At 37.4% G+C, this 20216-nt stretch overlaps 1 protein-coding gene across 1 annotated transcript; it reads right to left on the minus strand.

Moving 5' to 3' along the window:
• Window positions 1-138: 138 nt before the first annotated feature.
• LOC127633809 (guanylate cyclase 2G-like) lies at window positions 139-17284 on the minus strand. Its single transcript, XM_052113129.1, has 22 exons — window positions 16916-17284; window positions 14123-14471; window positions 13222-13355; window positions 9096-9275; window positions 8867-9011; window positions 8635-8770; window positions 8446-8549; window positions 7335-7501; window positions 7109-7246; window positions 6328-6411; window positions 6125-6229; window positions 5922-5993; window positions 5292-5616; window positions 4587-4764; window positions 4344-4484; window positions 3561-3753; window positions 2027-2201; window positions 1818-1916; window positions 1621-1712; window positions 1439-1540; window positions 705-715; window positions 139-256 (listed from the first exon to the last, which is right to left on the minus strand). The coding sequence occupies exons 1-22, from the start codon at window positions 17282-17284 to the stop codon at window positions 139-141; spliced, it is 3417 nt and encodes a 1138-aa protein (XP_051969089.1).
• Window positions 17285-20216: the final 2932 nt, after the last annotated feature.

Below are 20216 nucleotides of genomic sequence, written 5' to 3' on the forward strand. Positions count from 1 at the left end.
GATTTTTAGTAACTAAATTATTTTAAAAGATTGTGTCTTGACATTTTATTATTATAATTTTTTTTAATAATCAAAAATATTTTTGCAGTGTCATAATTGCCAAGAATATATAAAATTGAGTGGTCTCACATTTTAAGACTATACATCAGGTACAGTAAGGGTTGTCATTTTCGTCATGACTGGGGTGTGCTGGGGTGCTCTTTTCTCTTTCATCTCTCTATCATTTGTAGAGGCTGGTTTGGTTTTTTCCTGTTTGGACATTTAAGACATTGCAGATATTACAATAACATTTGCGGTTACGTAATTAGCTTTGTCATGTCTGCAGCCATTCCTATTATGCAGTACATTTTCATGCTCCCATCATCTTGTTTTTTAATCTATTGGATAAAATATGCATGCATTAATATATTGGATAAAACATGAAAATTGCACCTTTTAAAGATGCAAATCGTATTTGCTTTTTTATTTTTATCACAATTAAGTAAACATAGCCTTTGGGGTGAATTTAAATGTGCACTCAGTAATGTGTGTTTTTGTGTTGTCTTGCACTTACAGTGACAACTAGCGGCTTGGATGCAACATTGTTTCAGATGCAATTGTACACATTTACTATGCACAATCAGCCATGATTAATTGAATCCATGAGTGAAAGTGTGAAATATAAGGGTTGTTACTGAGATGAAGCAATTAGTGTTTGGCTGGTCATGTGGCAGCCCTCATAAGGTGACCCTCTCCATATGGAATAAAACAGATTTTATAAGATTACATATATGACTGGAGTTTTCATCTCATGTGAGTGGTTATGATTTTATACATATATTGTAAAACTTTTTTTTAATGAGGAAAATAATTACTGACTATTTAAAACTTTACCACTTTAATTTGAGTGAATGTTGCCATGTCTGCCATGTCCCAATGTGCTATGCACTAACTTCTAAAATGAAAACTGGCATTGGTGTTTCTTCATTTTTTCTGTTCTCTAAGTAAATATTTAAATTCACCTTTCATCCTTCTGATCTTATGTAAGATCCCTTGAACTAAGGATCCTCTAGAAAGTGACATCACTTTTAGTGGAAAAACAACCACACAAACATCAGCAAGTATTAGCAAAGGATCTGATGAATTCTGTTACGTTTTGTGGTATTTGTTGGTTTGTCTCACTCTAAAACATTCCATCCTGTTTGATTAAATTACAGAAATCTGCATAAGTAAAAATTTGAAAAGATCAGCAATGGGTAACTTTAGCTCTTTATTCCGTCCTTTTAGATTCCACCCTGTTAGGCATCCTTTTAATTTTCTTGCCATTGTGTAAACAATCAAGTAATAATAATAGGCTGAAGGGCCTGAGATTTCGTACTGCATAACAGGAATGACCCAATGAATACCTCAACCCATGCCACACACATATAATAATAAATATAAGTGGCTTAATACTTACACTTGTTACTGATTTAGGGCTTACATCACAGTCCTGGCCATTGGGAGGAAAATAACATCCAATTTTGCTTCTTAACCAGAAGGTTTTCTGAGTTCCTTTTCCCTAAATATCACACAATGATTAATTCAGAAGCATATGGCATTAGACAGTGGATGCTGTTTCAACAGTAGAATTATACAAACCTTGATTTCAATATCGCCCCTCTCCTCCAATTCAAAATTTCCAGTCTTAATGAGAATATCAGCAGTAGTCTGAGCGATATGAATTCTCATTGCTGAAAAAAGAAAGCAAGAATCATATTAGAATACATAAACCATAATTTCAAAAGATTTTACTTGTAAGGCTTAAATAGTGATGAAAATATGTCAAAAGAGCTTACGAAGACTGTTGCTTTCCATCCTGGAAGCCGTATTCACTGTATCTCCAAACAAACAGTATCGTGGCATTGTACAACCCACAACTCCAGCAACCACTGGGCCTATAAATATAAAGCACAGAAGATTATTATGACCTTATTTTCTTTGAGATTGTGTTTGTATCTTTCATAGATATACAGTCAATGTCACCTATAATATATAGTACAAATACCAGAATTGATCCCAATCCGTAGGGCCAGTTTCTCAGTAGGCAAATGTCTAATTCTGAACCTTTTGATGGCAGAGAGAAAGTGGAGGGCCATAGTAGAGATCTCCTCTGCATGAAGAGTACCATTACTGATCGGCAGCCCACTGGCCACCATATATGCATCCCCTATGGTCTCCACCTATTGGAGAAATTACATCACAAAATTAAGTTAAAGGGATAGTTCACCTAAAAATGAATGGGTAACAAAGTTTTTAAGCTCCAAAATCCACACAAAGGGAGCATAAAAGTAATCGATATGACTCCATTGGTTAAATTAATATCTTCAGAAGTGGTATGATAGGTGTGATAGATAAATATTTAAGCAGTTGTTAAATTTAAGCAGTTGTTAAACAAGCTAAAGAAATTTAAATCTCAAAAACGTACTCCTGATCCAACAGAGAGAACTTGGGAAGCAGGAGACAAACTCTCGCCAAAATATGCGGAGAGGACAATCCTGCCACCATACAAGTGACTTCCATGGATGCACCTCTAGCCAATGTCCATGAGGATGCCATGGTCCTTGTAGAATAGGCTCGAAAACCCAGAGGCAAATGCAAACCATATGCCTCGTAAGCACTCAAGATTGCATTCATAATCTAATGAGACAGTCTTTGCTTGGACACTGAAACACCCCTGTTGTGGCCACAGCACACAAACAACTGCTCTGACCAATGGCTAGTACGGTCAACATAAACCTGCAGAGCCCATACTGGGTATAGCACACGTAGCCTCTTAAGCTCCTCTGACTCAAATGATGGAGGAGAAAAGGACTGAAAATTAATAATCTGCGAGCAAAAGGAAGCAGAAATGACTCATTTGGGCAAATAGCCCAAATGAGGTCTCAGAACGACCTTAAACCTGGTGCAAAATCCATACACAAGTGTCACTCAAAAGGGAGAACACAGTCCTCGCTTTGGCATGAGTCACTAGTAATCAACAAGGGCTTAGACAAATTTGTGCACTCAAGTAAGAAAATCTGGTGAGAAGGCGCCAATTGCTCGGTTATATAGAGCCGTGACGTGGCTCTGTATGGGTATCAATTAAGCACCATTAGCTAATAAATTAGCATGATTGCATACAGGCTTCAGACCATGTGAGAACACTGATGTAGTCCCAATTGCGTCATTATGCAATGTTGATTCCTTGAAAGGGAACTTAATTTGTGTTTTGCTGAAGAAAGAAAGTCATACACATCTGGGATGGCCCGAGGGTGAGTAAATTATGACATAATTTAAATTTTTGGGTGAACTAACCCTTTAAATTTCAAATATTGGTGCTTGTTTGACAAAGTAACACTATTTAGAAGTATTTTTACAAGCAAGCAAATATTGACTATAAATGACTTTTTGTTTTCACCAGCTGAAAGTGTATGAATTACATGGAGTATTTGATTTACTAAGTAAAAGTAAAAGTGAGTGAACTAGACATAGCAAAACCTGTTCAAGTTATTTATTCAGAGTCTCTCTGCTTATATCAAGGTGAGAATTGCTTTATTTACCTTGTAGACATCATATAGCTTGATTATCTCATCAAACAGACTGTAGAGGTCATTAAGGAGGTTGACCACCTCCAGAGCTGAACTGATGGAGCACATGTTGGTGAAACCCACAATGTCTGAGAAAAAGATGGTCACAGTGTCATAACTTCTGGGCTCCACTGATTTCCCAGCCATTAGCTGCTCGGCAATATACCTGTAAGAACACATTACTTTCATTGAAAATATAAAGCAGGTATATGAGTAGATGCAAAACATGTCCATTCACTTTTTTTTATCAACATCACAATTTTAGGTTAAAATTTGCAGAATATATAGGGGAAATTGTATATCTTAGGTCTCCAACTTTTTTACGATTTTCAAACACCTTTTGCTGATCATTCTACATGATCCTACAGTGTGATATATTCATTTGTATTAACCAAGTACAAATATTCTCAGTAGTCTCTCAATTAATATAATAAAAGCTGCATACCTGTACAAAATAATTATATTACAATTTTAAAATGCTTTTTTAGAATTTAGCACGTGAATGCAGGACATGTAAAATTCCATATAAACTATGTATGAACTTTTGATGAGACCACAATCATATTATATTTTTGATACTAGCCTACTGTATTTATTATTAGAAACTGTGCATTGTTCACAAAAGGATGATGAAATTATTTTTGTCACATAGGTTTTGTGTTTTTTTTTTTGCTACCAGTGGTTAGAAAAAGGGCTGAATATACATAGAAAATATATCACTGTCGCAATTATACTATAACTCACTGTGATGTTTACCTGGGCAGCATGCTAGAGAGGAGCTTATCTGCTCTACACTTTTCTGCTGTGAGCTGATTGGTTCTCTCCTCCACTACTTCTTCCAGATGATTGGCATATTTCTCAAGTTTGCTCACCATGTTGTCCAGGATGTTGCCATGGCTTGAAATTGATAAAGCAGCCCAGAGTCTAATTTAATACATGTTTGAAAAGGCAGGTTTACTCATTATAAAGCATGTTGGAGTTACTGTCTTGAAGTTGCACCTTTCAGGGCTGGCCTCCCGCAGGCGTCTCCTGATACTGCTGAATGGGGGTCTGTGGTCTGGGTTCTCACTCCAGCAGGCCTTTAGCAAAGGGATCAGACGTTCATCACAGATATCAGCAGACAGTGTTGGTCTGAGGGTCTCCTCGTTCATAGGGGTCCTTAACTGCTTGATAATCTCTAAAAACATAAAGAAAGCACTCAATCAGAAAGGCCAGACGCAGCCCAGTTGCCTAAATTAAGATGCGTAACACTAGAAATCACCAAAACAAAATATCAAACCATGTGGTATCTATCTGCAAATTATTATTTTTTCCTTAGAACTAATGTCACTTTTCTTAGACATTTTTGCAATTACTTAGGACATACCGTAGTGTCCTAAGGTCATTTTAGTCAGTTCCCCTCAAGTTCACACAGCTGTAGTTCATCACATTAACTATAACCATTTACACTAATGTCCCTCGTTTTGTCTTTTGTTTTGAACAATATATAATTTATTGCATCATATAAACCTAGCAAACTTATTATGTGAAATGTTGCTTGGAAAAATGTGTTTGTGCTATATTTCTTGAAAAGAAAATCCACTTGGTTTGATATTTTGCTTTACAATGCAATAGCATTAATACATTATTAAATGTGGTTTATGTGTCCAAATGTTATTTTGGGCCACGATACTGTATGGCACATCATACAACTACAAACAATACCTTTTGGTTCTAGATGAATGTCATGGTATGGGCCCACCTCCGTATTGTACATCAGCTCTCGCATAATTATGGCAAAGCTAAAGATGTCTCCTTTCTGCGTGCCATTGAAAGGGTAGTAGGCTTCTCTCAAAAACTCTGGAGCTGTCCAATACATCTCCTCATACTTTGGATTCTCCATTGGGATCAGTCTGTATTTTGTGCCATGTTTGAACTCCCACAGGCCAAAGCCAGAGAGCTTGATCTGTAGCCTGCTGTCCACCAGACAAGTACTGGGCCTCAGATTTCCATGAGACTTCATACTGCTCTTATGAATGTACTCCATACCCTTCAGAGAGCATAACCCAATAAAACACCTTACAATGGTACAAAGGTTGACCAGTTTTGTTCTAAAGCAAAATGCTTCATATGCTCATTATTAACGTCTAATATACATCTAGTATAAATCTAACAGGCTTCAGTGAGGTTTACGTTTATAGTGTAAACAAATTTGCCAATGGGGTAATAAGTGAATTTGTCTTGTTTTAAGGATGCTTTTACATTTTTACAAATAAATCAAGACAAAAATGCTGATAAAAAATATTTTTGGAGTGTAATGCAATGAACGGCATTACATTGAAACAACATACTCACATTAACAATGTCATAGGCAAAGGACAATTTGAACATCCAGTCCAGCTCAATTTCACTGTTCCCCAGAACATCCTGATGTTTTAGAGGCAGAATAACAGATATGATGAGGGATGGACCTTAAATTTGAACTAAAAGCAAAACGTTTCATAAAGGTTGCAATCATATTCCTAACAGATGATTCCTAATTAAGAGTAGACGCTCACCTTTAAGCTTCCTTTCTTGCAGTACTGCATGACAATACAGACATTGGGCGGCTCAATACACACACCGAAAAACTGTACAAGGTTCTCGTGTTTCATCTCTCTCATCTACAGGTGGAACAAGCAGATGAATTTACACTCTAAGTGTTGGCATATGATTCAAAGTCTAGTTGCCACGTGGAGGTAAGAAACTCTGAAAATTGTACCATATTGAACTCTGCGATGACTGATGGTTTCTTGATATCAGTGAGGATTTGATTTTTCAAGTACTTTATGCCCACCTTGTTTCCCTGCACCATGAGCAAAGTGAGGGTGTTAGTTTAAATAAGTACTGGGTTTGTGAATTACATTCAATAAGTTGCGTCCAGAAGGTAACCCTCTGTGTTTATTTGGAGTCTTACATAAACAGTACTACTCCTGAACCTAAACCTAACCTTAACCCTAAAAGGGATCAAATGGATAGTTCACCCAAAAATGAAAATTCTCTCATCATTTACTCACCCTCATTCCATCCCAGATGTGTATGACTTTCTTTCTGCTGCAGAACACAACAAAGATTTTTTTTCATCTCTGTTTTTCAAGTCCTTTTTTTAATACTCTAAATCTCCACTTTCACTTTCACATCTGAAAGTGAAAGTTTGAGTGAAGTCTTAGAGGGTGAGTAAACAATAAGATAATTTTCATTTTGGTTTGAAATATCCCTTTTTTTTATCTAACCCTAATCCTAAACCTTAGTAACAGAGAATAAAACTTTTGTGAGACTTTGGCTACTGGAGGGTTACCTTCTAGACACAGCCTGTTATGTATTCACTATATTCTTGCCAGGGTCCATAATGAACACTTGCCAAGTTCCAAATGCAAGTGAGTAAATAAACGTACATAGTTTAAATCAAATGTATTCATATGATGAACACAAATGTTGAATATTCCTCATTTGCTTTTACATGTCAAACCGAATGCCTCCATTAACACTGAGAACACATGCACCTGATATAGAGCAATGGTGGTGTAGATGGTTTCTTTGCAACTTCCTCTCAGACTACAGCTGTTTGAGGAGAAAATGGACTGAGAGCCTTCACTTCCACCTTTGGTCGGTGTTGTGCTAACAGATAGTGTTTGGATTCCCTGTCAAACACAAATTATTATTACATATGCTATATTTTAGTAGCCTGGGAGTGTGTGTGAATATGTGCTACAGTTCAGTTCATCTTACTTTGGGCTCTCTGAGGATAGTTATGTCACTATAGTTTATGAGCCACCAGTTAGACTCATCCAGGCGGGTTTGAAGACGAATCTTCTGTAAGGTCAGCAATGTGACCAAAACCACAGCTGACACGCCAAACACAGGCAAAGCCACCAGCAGAACCAGAAGAGATATCTCTGTAATATAATTGTGCAGACAACAGGAGTATTTGCTACATGTGAATAGATATTTCAAGTGAAAGTAGTATAATAAACACTGAAAAAAGGTTTTAGTGTGTCACCTAAAAAATGAGATTCATGTCAAAAATCATATTTCTGACTGAATCCACTTGAATACAATAATCACTTGAATGTCAGGACTCCCTGCTGAGCTTCAAAAACTGATAAAGCACATTAAGCTTGCTTTAAAAATCAATCTGTTGCTGAGGCGAGGTCTTGTGTTCTCTTCAAGTGACCAATGAGCTTCTTCTTTTACTAAAGAACTGACAAGACATCAAGCTGATCTGAACATTTTCTTTTGTGATCACACTCAGCTGCATTGTTGTCCATAGTGAAATCTGTCACTATTGTGCACTCAGCAGTTTTTCCTCATTTATTAAGTTTTACTCCTAAAGAACGGAATAGTCATTTTGAAACATATGCATAAAATCATGACCACTCACATGAGAGGAAGACTCCAGTAATATCAGTTAACTTATTAAAGCTTTTTTACTCTACATGTAGAGGGTCACCTCAAGGGGGCTGCCATGCTAGGCTGACCACATGACCAGCTGATTACTACTTGTTTAATCTCAGTAACTCCCTGTTATTGGACACTTTCACTCTTGGATTAAATTAATCATGATGGACTATGAGAAGTGAATTTCTGCAATGGCACTAGCAACTGAAAGCTATTGAGTTTGATTGATGCTGCATCCATGCCACTAGGTGTCAGTTTAAGTCTAAGACAGCAAATAAAAAAATATGTGCACTAAGTAATCATTATGGTTAAATGGTTAAATTAGGTAGAATTAGATTCTTTAGGTAACAATTTAATGTTTCCACTTTTTACATTGTAGTATAATAAAGAAATGTACAGTATAGTATAATAGAGACAGTAGTATACAGTAAATAGTATTTACCATTTTCTAACCATTCACAGAGTGCATTGTCAAAACCACAGGGTGGACTATCTGGTGGAGGTTTTCCAGTTGGCCAATCTACATTAGAAAACCTTGATGTGGGTCTTGCAAAAAAAGAGATTATGTTATTACACATAAATGTTGAGCTTGAATGTTAAGTTATGAATATCAGTAGTATTTTGTTCTTACTTGATCGTTTTTGTACGGCTGTCAAAGTCCAAAACAGGAACGAATTTTATCACATCTTCTATTTGCTGCAAGTCATACAGTGAATAGTCCAAGTTCCTCTCTCCATATTCATCAAAGTGAACCAGACCTGAAGCTCCTGTTGGAAAAACAAAGATTATTTTTGTTATATACAATGAATACAGTTTAGCAAAAATGAGAGTCTTTACAAACCTGCAAGTGCTTCGAAAATTACCATAAAACCTGATGCTAGTCCTATCCCTGAGCCTTTTCAAAATCTCTTGTCCATGACGGATGTCTTTCCCATTTTTAAAGACTTCTTTCAGACCTATTGCATAAAGCAGGACAGCGTCGTGTAAATTGACAGCGTAGGAGCTTACCTAAAATATAAAATACAAAATGTGAGCTAAATTAAATTTGAAGGGATGCTAAAAATTATTACCCCACCACCAAGATATTCTCACCTCTTTTTCCGAGGACAGGTTGCTGTAAAAAGGGGCCCCTTTCAACCTCTCATAAGTCTGCTCGAAGAAGTCATAATAGTCATATCCCTCATATGACTTCTGAGCGAGTACAAACACCATCTCAAAGGCCTTACACACCGTTTGGTTTGTTTCAGCAACAGAAGATTTCCACAGATTATCCTAAAGAGAAAAAAAGTGAGATCAGATACAGTATATAGGCTAAAGAGAATTGTCAGCAGTAGAATCAGATTCAACTTGATATTCAGAATCATAGTCTAAACATATTCAAATGATAGACATATAGAAGATAGACTTTGAAAGACTAAATTTTATAGACACATTTTGAAGCTTCAAAAGCACATAAAGGCAGCAGTGATTAAATCTATATCTTCAGAAGCGATCTGATAGGTGTGGGTGTCAAAGAGTACAACATTTAAGCCCTTTTTGACTATCAATCTTCAATTTCACTTCTACATTCTTCTTCTTTTGTTTTTGGCAATAACCATTCTTCAAGTATATCACCACCTACTGGTAAGGAAGGAGAATCTAAAGTAAAAAAAGGACCTAAATATTGATCTGTTTCTCACATACACCTATCATATTGCTTCTGAAGACATGGATATAACCACTAGAGTCATATGGATTACTTTTATGCTGCCCTCATGTGCTTTTGGAGCTTCAAAATTCTGGTACACATTGGGAGGGACTACAGAGCTGAAAATATTCTTCAAAACATCCTTGTTTGTGTTCACCAGAAGAAAGAAAGTCATACAGATCTGGGATGGCATGAAAGTAAGTAAATGATGAGAGAATTTTCAATTTGGGGTGAACTATCCTTTTAAATAGCAAATATTGGCGCTTGTTTGACAAAGTAACTCTATTTAGAAGTCTTTTTACAAACAAGGAAATATTGATGAATGAATTTTTGTTTTCACCTGCTGAAAATGTATGAATAACAGAGTATTTGCTTTACTGTGACATAGCTACAGGCATCAAACTGGTGAAAAATACTCTTTTGAGCAATTAAGACAATTCAGTAATTGAATTGAATTAACATATTCAAGTCATTACATTGGGCTAACATTATATTTTGAACTTGGTATTCTTCTACAACTCTGATTGCGAAAAATTTGTGACATATGAAATATGCAAACAAAAAGAAAAAATATTTAAAATATATATTGATTATAAATTATAATTAATATACAGTGCATCCGGAAAGTATTCACAACGCTTCACTTTTTCCACATTTTATTATGCTACAGCCTTATTCCAAAATGCATTAAATTCATTATTTTCCTCAAAATTCTACAAACAATACCCCATAATGACAACGTGAAAGAAGTTTGTTTGAAATCGTTGCAAATTTATAAAAAATATAAAATGAATTATATCACATGTATATAAGCATTCACAGCCTTTGCCATGACACTCAAAATTGAGCTCAGGTGCATCCTGTTTCCACTCATCATCCTTGAGATGTTTCTACAACTTGATTGGAGTCCACCTGTGCTAAATAATATTTATGTCTATATAAAGCATGTCATAGCACAAACCAAGCTATGAAGTCCAAGGAATTGTCTATAGACAATTGTATCGAGGTACAGATCTGGGGAAGGGTACAGAAAACTTTCTGCTGCATTGAAAGTCCCAATGAGCAAAGTGGCCTCCATTATCCGTAATGATGATGGACGTTTGGAACCACTAGGACTCTTCCTAGAGCTGGCCACCCAGCTAAACTGAGCGATCGGGGGAGAAGGGCCTTAGTCAGGGAGGTGACCAAGAACCCGATGGTCACTCTAACAGACCTCCAGCATTTCTCTGTGGAGAGAGGAGAACCTTCCAGAAGAACAAACATATCTGCAGCACTACACCAATCAGGCCTGTATGGTAGCTTGGCCAAACAGAAGCCACTTCTGAAAGGCACATGACAGCCTGCCTGGAGTTTTCCAAAAGGCACCTGAAGGACTCCGATCATGAGAAACAAAATTCTCTGGTCTGATGAAACCAAGATTGAAATCTTTGGCCTGAATGGCAAGCGCCATGTCTGGAGGAAACCAGGCACAGCCCATCACCTGGCCAATACAATCTCTACAGTGAAGCATGGTGGTGGCAGTATCATGCTGTGGGGATGTTTTTCAGCGGCAGGAACTGGGAGACCATTCAGGATCGAAGGAAAGATGAATGCAGCAATGTACAGAGACATTCTTGATGAAAACCTGCTCCAGAGTGCTGTGGACCTCAGACTGGGGCGAAGGTTCATCTTCCAACAGGACAACGACCCTAAGCACACAGCCAAGTACAGGAAAACTCTGTGAATGTCCTTGAGTGGCCCAGACTTGAACCCGATTGAACATCTCTGGAGAGATCTGAAAACGGCTGTGCACCGACACTCCCCATCCAACCTGATGGAGCTTGAGAGGTCCTGCAAAGAAGAATGGGTGAAACTGCCCAAAAATAGGTGTGCCAAGCTTCTAGCATCATACACAATAAGACTTGAGGCTGTAATTGGTGCCAAAGGTGCTTCATCATAGTATTGATCAAAGGCTGTGAATACTTATGTACATGTGTGGTTTTTTTATTTTTATAAATTTGTAAAGATTTCAAACAAACTTTCACATTGTCATTATGGGGTATTGATTGTAGGATTTTTAGGAAAATAATGAATTTAATAAATTTTGGAATAAGGCTGTAACATAACACAATGTGGAAAAAGTGATGCGCTGTGAATTCTTTCCGGATGCACTGTACATATATATTTAAAGCACTACAACTACATTACTATATGATGTTTTGACATGTGAATAATCTTTTTTTTTTTTTTTTTTATAATATACAGCAATTTCAAATCAGATGATTGCAACATGCTACAGAAAGTTGGGACAGTTGAGTGTTTTCCACTATGAAGCATCACCATTTGTTCTAATAACACTTAAAGCATTTGGGCACCAAAGTTTAGAAAGTGGAATTTTCCCTCATTCATCCATTATGTTGGTCTTTAGCTGCACAATTATACGGGGTCTTTGTTGCCATATGGTGTGCTTTATAATGTGCCAGACATTCTCAATTGGAGACAGGTCAGGACTGCAGGCAGGCCAATCTAGCACCCGCACTCTCTACTTACACAGCCATGCACTTGTAATCCAGGCAGTATGTGGTTTGAAGTTGTCCTGCTGAAAAATGCTGCGACATCCCTGGAAAAAATGGTGCTGGATGGCAGTATATGTTGCTCCAAAATTTTTACATATCTGTCTGCATTACTGGTGTTCTCACAGATGTGTGAGTTACACATGCCATTGGCACTGACACACTCCTGGCCCATACAGACACTGGCTTTTGGACCTGATGCTAATAACAGCTTGGATGGTCCTTTTCCTCTTTGGCCCGTACAATACGACGGCTGTGTTTTTCAAAAACTTTTTGAAATGTGTAATTTTCTGACCAAAAAACACATTTCCACTGTTCTACTTTCCATCTAAGATGAGACCGAGGCCAGAGAAGTCGCATCTCTTGGCAAATTGACAAGTCTCGAATGATCCTTGCTCTTGAAGGACTAGGCTGTTTTTGGAGCATGTTGCAATCAACTGATTTGAAATGACTTTACATAAAAAACAATGAAATTCACAAGGTAAAACATCATATAATGTGTAGTTGTAGTGCTTTCAATGTAGCAAAGGTTAAATATAATTTACAAAGCACTCCTTTTTATTTTATTCACATTTTTCATACTGTCCCAACTTTTTTGGAATTTGGGTTGTAGTCCACATTTAAGTATTCAGTCACTACACAACAGTTATACACAATCTACATGTTTTATCAATGACAAGTATCTTGTGATTTATACATATTTGGCCTGGATTTGACAGACTAGACTTGAGAATATGTAATCTTTATTTCAAATACAAACATGAATCCCTATCTGCAAATGCAATATTGCAAAATTACATTTCAATACATAAATTTTTTTCATGACAAGTGTAAAAAAACGTATTTGAAATGAATTTGTTTGTTCATTTGAAACATTTTACGCTATGCTGTAGGTGTTCTTATAAATCAAAACATTGTTGTAACCCATTTAAACCAGAAAATCAATTACTGTTCATAATTGTTCAGTACAGGTCAGTACCAGCAAACTCACTTTGCCACTGACCTCAAACTGCTGAACGAGAAGGAAAACATACTCTCCATTCACCAGGCCCTGTCTCTGTGCTTCCATCATCAGAGCTGTGGAGTCTTCAGCATTAGCAAGCACAATCACCACTAGAATGAAAAGAATCACATTCAACATATTATAACCTCAGAGAATAAATCAGGCAAGCTTGAATCCACAGAAGTCCTTCATTGAAATGAAATGACAGATATAAAACATTAAATTCACTAACAAATGGTTGTCTAGCCTGCACTAAACATGAAGTATGGGTAAACAACGATGCATATGTACCATGCAGTGACTGAAATGACTGTATATTAGTTATTTTGCAGGTTAAAATCACTATATTTTTGTCATTTAAAGTTGCAATGTGTGATTTCTCCACCACAAGTGCTGCTAAATGGATTTGCAAAAATAGTGATTGTCTCGGGTGTCCAGATCATTTATTTTCACTTTTATAGTTTCTAAATAAAGAAAACAAGTACATTTCTCCAAACACTCCCCACATATACCATTGGTCAAACAAAAAGATAGTCCGACCTCAGACTCATGCTATTGGTTGAGAAATGGTGCTGTGTTGGGCTGGTTGAGACCTCACATAAACAATGTTTTGAAAGCACCACATAATCACATGTTTACACTTTTCTGGGAAATTAACATACAAATAGCTTACTTATAGTTGTCTCTGTATATTAAGCTGGGGTAGCTGGAAGTATTTTAAAATCGATAAAAAACTACACACTTCAGCTTTAAGAGTAATAGACCATGAGGGCATAAGGGCAGGATATGGTTGTGATCTTAAAGATTATAGTGACTGAGGTGTAAACTCCACTCAGATATTAAAAGAGTTGAAAGATAAGGTCTACTAATGGCTCACCTCTCGTAACCTTAGAAATGAGTTGTAAGTTTCTGTTTATCAATTCTCGGTCACTGGTATCAAACTTGATTCCTGCTGTCACTGTTACACTGGCCTTGAGTTGCTGCTCCACAGACTTCCAAAGACCATCAACACTGTCCCATGTGTTTATGTCTGCACCGCCTCCGATCATACCAACATATTTCCAACCAAAGAAATCCAGTGTTTTAACCAAGACTTCACCAACCCTTTTAAGTGGAGGTACAATTTTTATATAGGTGTCATACACTAGAATATCATCCATTTTTGGTGTCTGGCCAACAAACGCAAACATTGGAATGTTCCATGTGGATGCAATTAGCCCAGTGACCTAGGGGACACAAGGAAATACAACTTGTTCTGAATGCATTATGGGAGATTTAACATCACATTATTATCCATTTAGTGCCTTCATATCCAGTGTAACTTACTGTACAGACAGTACATTGGTTCTACATAAACTCTGGAGGAACTTTGGTTCAAGTTTCTTACTTTAAGACCCTGGGCCTTTTTTTTTACCACTAAGCACAGTCCTACATGATACATCATACGCACAAAGTCAGTGGGCATGGCCATTACGTTTTTGTATTTTCATGCAACCATAAGCTAAGTCTATGTTTTGCACAAATGGGTATGCATAGAAGAAATAAAAAAGAAATATGGACTTACATTATTTGTGCATTAACTGCATCCTTGATGAATGTCAGGTATATTTCTATGATAGTGACACTCTTCTTTTATATGCAAGGAAAATTTGGTTCTTGTCAGAAATTGGATGTGAACTGTTAAATTATAAAGACTGTAAGTATAATTGATCAATTTGATCTACTGACACACAATTCATGTCCATTGATTGTGTTGGCTTTCGAGGTAGGGCTGTGGATTTTTGCACACACTTCACTTCTACTGCTCGATTTTGCTTTAAAAACAAAATTAATTTATTGCAACATGACAAAAATAAAACAAAATATTTCTAAATTTAAAGTACACTTCAAATGAAATTAAAATATAATCCAAATAACGAAGTGGTCAGAACAATCATACATAAATTGTGCCCAAGACAAATAATGGCCAAATTGGCAATTGTGAGTTGGGTGGCTCCGCCCCTGCATAACACTTACTGCATAACATTTCACCATCTCCAACCTCTTCCACTGTCCACTTTAACAGGTGAAAAAATACCAATATAAATTTGATCATAATTACAATTGTGAGTGATGGTGGCGTAGTGGGCTAAAGCACATAATGTTAATCTGGTTCGATCCCCCACTGCCACCACCATTGTGTCCTTGAGCAAGGCACTTAACTCCAGGTTGCTCCGGGGGATTTGTCCCTGTAATAAGTGCACTGTAAGTCGCTTTGGATAAAAGCATCTGCCAAATGCATTAATGCAAATGTTAATACAGCCTAAACATAATAATCATAAAAGGCAAATAACTGCAAAATAAACCATGACCACTAATAAATTGGACACAAATCTCATAAAAGTTTGTTTCATAAAACAGCTACAACAGTGATTGTCAGGGACATACAGTCATCTGATGTTCCAATATATTTTCAGAGTTTGAACATGGACTTTATTACCAACTATTGGTGAAATATTCAAACAGCAAATGTAGGAACTGAATTTAGGCATTGTGCTGAGATTAGATATGCTTCTCAAATGTCTTTCCAGGAAAACAGAATATTTTAGTTTGTGACACTTCATTACCGCATTATGCATATACCCATAGATAGCGCAAATACTCCCACCCATGCCCACTTTCACTTTGCGCTGGCACGAAGCTTGCGCTTAGAATTAGAGCTCTTGTAAAAAAATTTTAAGATGGTTGTTGCACATAGCTCTGCGCTTAGTGTGGTAATGAAAAATCTAAATTGGACTTTTAGCTTTGAAGCCATCTATACACTGGTGCAGTGGTTACCAAACCTGTTCCTGAAGGCCTCCTAACACTGCACATTTTGTATGTCTCCCTTATCTGGCATACCGAATTCAGGTCTTGGAGTCTCTGCTAATGAGCTAATGAGTTGAATCAGACATGTTTGATTAGGAAGATATCCAAAATGTGTTGGGTTGGCCTCCAGGAACAAGGTTTGGAACCACTGCACTAATGTACTCTTAAAATGGGCAGAATTTATTTTAGCATATTATAAATTATAACACTGTGATGGACTGGCGACCTGTCCAGGGTGTCCCCCGCCTTTCGCCCAATGTTAGCTGGGATAGGCTCCAGCCCCCCGCGACCCTGTACACAGGATAAGCGGTTGACGATGGATGGATGGATGGATGGATGGATGGATGGATGGATGGATAAATTATAACAAAATGTACAGTCTTTCTCTTGCGGGAAAACAGACCAAAAATATTTATAACTCTCAGATTTTTGTCCAATCAAATGCTTTCCAGAATGAGAATGTCCCTCCTAAAAATACCACCTACAGCCAACTAGCAATTTGCAAATCTTGGTTCATGGCTGTGACATAGCTAAAGCTTGTTGGCTATTTCAAAAAAAGGAACATGACCCAAATTTCCTGTTCAAAAGGAAATACGTCAACACAGGATAGAAAATGGCACATGTTTAGCAATTTCATGGGGTCTTTCAGAGTGCAATGGTGGTAGCTTATGCATGGCACCTTCTAGGGTTTAACCCCTTTTAGTGAATATCAGACTAGTCTACAAAGCCACTCCATGCAATGTACAATATGTTTATATATTTAAAAAACAAACAAACATTTCTTTAATTTACCTGTATCAAAAAGTCAAAATAAGACACTTACTTCAGCCTCCAGATGACAGGGTGGTCCAAACAGCGCTGAGATATTTTTGTCCATCACTTGTTCAATAAAAGCACGAAGTGAAATCTTTGCATTACAGTCTGTGTCTGCGTACACAAAATCAAAGGTGAAATTTCCACTGAGAGATGGATTTGTGTTGATCTTGTCTATGGCTATCTGCATTGCAGAGCCCAACCTAAGCACACTGAATGGGTAGGAAATGTTCCGAGGAGCTTGGAGCCCAAGCGTGATCTTATACTGGGTTGTTTCTCTGTTGCAAACAACAGAGTTTGGAAGAGCCGTAAAAGCGACAAAAAACAGCACCCAACATTGTGTGGGTCCATTTGCTTCTGAATCAAATCCTCCTCTCATCCTACCTGCACAAACTTCAGTCACATTGATCAGATTTCAGAAATACAGAGAGATTTAAATGGACTCTGTCTTCCCTGGGGAAATTAATTCTAATCAAAGGATTCTCTGGAGAAAGAGCAATTAGCGCCCATAGTGCTCATTTTAAGTAAATTTTCACTGCAGCTTTGCATGACCATTTGAAATTCAAGTGCTCTGTCCTTCACCTTATTAACATTATTTTTGCCAAAAAAAATTACTCTCTAAATTGCATGAGATTATGTGTGTGTGTGTGTGTGTGTGTGTTATTTGTAAAATGCAAGTTGCGTGTGTTATTTGTAAAATGCAAGTTGCCTAATCAAGTCAAGTCAATTTTATTTGTATAGCGCCTTTCACAACACACATCATTTCAAAGCAGCTTTACAAAAGATCAGACAATAAAACTGTAATGTCTATACTGTCGATGAATCCTTATTGTGTAATTAGATAAAATATGATTGTTAATCGTGTTTAAAAATAAGTAATTAAATAATAATTGTATTAATAACCCCAGTGAGCAAGCCGAAGACGACTGTGGAAACTAACACAAAACTCCCTAAGATGTTGATTAATGGAGAAAAATAACCGTGGTAGAAACCAGACTCACTGTGGGGGCAAGTTCCCCTCTGGCTAACTTCATGAATATAATGTAAATATTACTTATGTATAGTTAAAGTCATGGTTTAAAATGATTAAACGAAGTAAGTGTTAAGGGTCAGTGTTTAAACATAGATTTTGTTTGAACTGTAAGATTAATAACCAATGTCTTTGAAGTCCATCCTGGATTAACTGCAGAAGTTCACATAGATGCAATTGTCCTTGTTATTTGGCTGATGAAAGCTTTTGCTGGCAATTGTTGGTCTATGTGTTCCATTTCAAGTGTGTAGTCCATCAATAGACCGAGGTGATGCAGGCAGAGATCAGGGATTTGATACGCAGTTCAACCTGGCTGATAATTTCGGTGAGGTTCGGTGTGGTCCATCCTAAATCCAAGGTTCAGACAATGGCATATGAAGTATCCCATGTCTTATGGCTGGAGTTGGCATCAGTTCATCCTCTGAAGTCTATCATAATAGACTGAAGTGATGTTTGGCTGGCACCGGCTGCATTTAGTCATCATCATTCAGCGACTTGTAGAGTGGAGTCCAACGCAAAGCTGGAATGGTGCTGGATCCAGCCGGTTCTGGTGACCTCAGGATAGGAGTCCCAAGGTTGAGACAGGGAAACAAATAAAAGAATATAAACATAGATGCCATTCAATTTATTGCAGAGTTATAAATCATGATCAATGTTTCTGGTTTCTGGTTCCGGCAGACTAAACTAAAGCAGCCTAATTGTGGGTTGGAGGATAAATTAGGTGTATGCCTGGCTAAATAGATAAGTCTTTAGTCTAGACTTAAACTGAGGGAGTGTATCTGCATCTCGAACAGTGTTAGGGAGACTATTCCAAAGTTTAGGAGCCAAATATGAAAAGGATCTACCTCCTTTTGTGGATTTTGATATTCTAAATATGATGATTGGGAATGATTGTTTCATGAAAGATTAATAATAGCTTATAATAGCTAATACAAATATGCAGTAGGTGGATTGCAGAAAAACAAACTTTTCTGCAAATATATTCCAGTTTGAGGTGAGATCTTTTTTATTCCCCTCCCATTTTCTCCCCAATTTCGAATGTCCAATTCCCAATGAGTCCTAAGTCCCCATGGTGGTGTAGTGACTGCGTGGCGGAGGGCGAATCTCAGTTGCCTCCGCCTCTTAGACTGTCAATTCGCACATCTTATCATGTAGCTTGTTAAGCGGGTTACCGCAGAGACGTAGCGTGTGTGGAGGCTTCACACTATTCTCCGCAGCATCCAAGCACAACTCACCACGGCCCACCGAGAGAGAGAACCACATTATAGCGACCACAAGGAGGTTACCCAATGTGATTCTACCCTCCCTAGCAACCAATTTGGTTACTTAGGAACCTGGCTGGAGTCACTCAGCACGCCCTGGATTCGAATTCACGACTCCAGGGGTTGTAGTCAGTGTCAACACTTGCTGAGCTATCCGGGCCCCCAAGGTGAGTTCTTTGATTCAAACAGCCAAATTGAAATAAACATTTGATTAACAATGCATAATTGCAATCACTGGTTTACAGTAAAATACAGAGATTAAAGGCCAGGATGTACTATTGCCTAGTTAGCTAACTTGTTTTGTACATATACGTAAGTGAGAGATTACAAAGTACAGGCTGTTTTCCTCATTTCCCTCTTGTTTATGGGGCAAGGTAAGATGTTTTGCATTCAAACCTATTGTATGTGTTTATCTTTAAGTTTGAGAGTGTTTGTATGTAATTTCAACTTTGACCTAAATTGTACATCAATAGGCAAGACTGAAGCCTTGACAGCTTCCATTCATTTTATTAAGTTGACTATTATCAATACTGATTACAAAATCCAAAGGTGCTTCCAACTTATCTTGCATTACAGTGAAATGTCAAAGTTCAGCAGGGCCGCTCTTCCTGAACTGCTGCAATAATGATAATGATGTAAGCAAACTGTGTGTTCATAAGGTCATGTTGTGTCATGTTTGACTGAAAGGCTGAAAGGTGTTAATGGGAAGTGTGATATGGGTGGCTTGGTGCCGCTTTCTTGTTAACAAGGGTTTTAGGGTCCCAGGGAGTCCCTAGGGTCCACTTTAACCTGCAAAGCTGTAAATGATGGATGGAATCAGCAAGAAAATGTTACTGCAAACCACCAGAGGAAAAGATAATCATACTTTATTCCTGCATACAGTATGTGAGTGGAACCAACTATTGTACCCAACTTCTGGTGCTTTCCACAATCAACTTCCATGAATTTCTTTGTGTAATTTTAAAGGGATAGTTCAACCAAAAATTAAAATGCAGTCACCATGCATTTGCCCTGATGTT

Source organism: Xyrauchen texanus, chromosome 40 (genome assembly GCF_025860055.1).
Source record: "Xyrauchen texanus isolate HMW12.3.18 chromosome 40, RBS_HiC_50CHRs, whole genome shotgun sequence".
Classification (NCBI taxonomy): Eukaryota; Metazoa; Chordata; class Actinopteri; order Cypriniformes; family Catostomidae; genus Xyrauchen; species Xyrauchen texanus.

Coding starts and splice junctions, on each gene's coding strand:
- LOC127633809 (XM_052113129.1), bottom strand. CDS start 17,284: ATGAGAGGAGGATTTGATTCAGAAGCAAATGGACCCACACAATGTTGG. Junction 13,356..14,122: donor CATTTCTAAGGTTACGAGAG/GTGAGCCATTAG, acceptor TTTTCATTCTAG/TGGTGATTGTGCTTGCTAAT. Junction 1,541..1,620: donor GGGGCGATATTGAAATCAAG/GTTTGTATAATT, acceptor TGTGATATTTAG/GGAAAAGGAACTCAGAAAAC.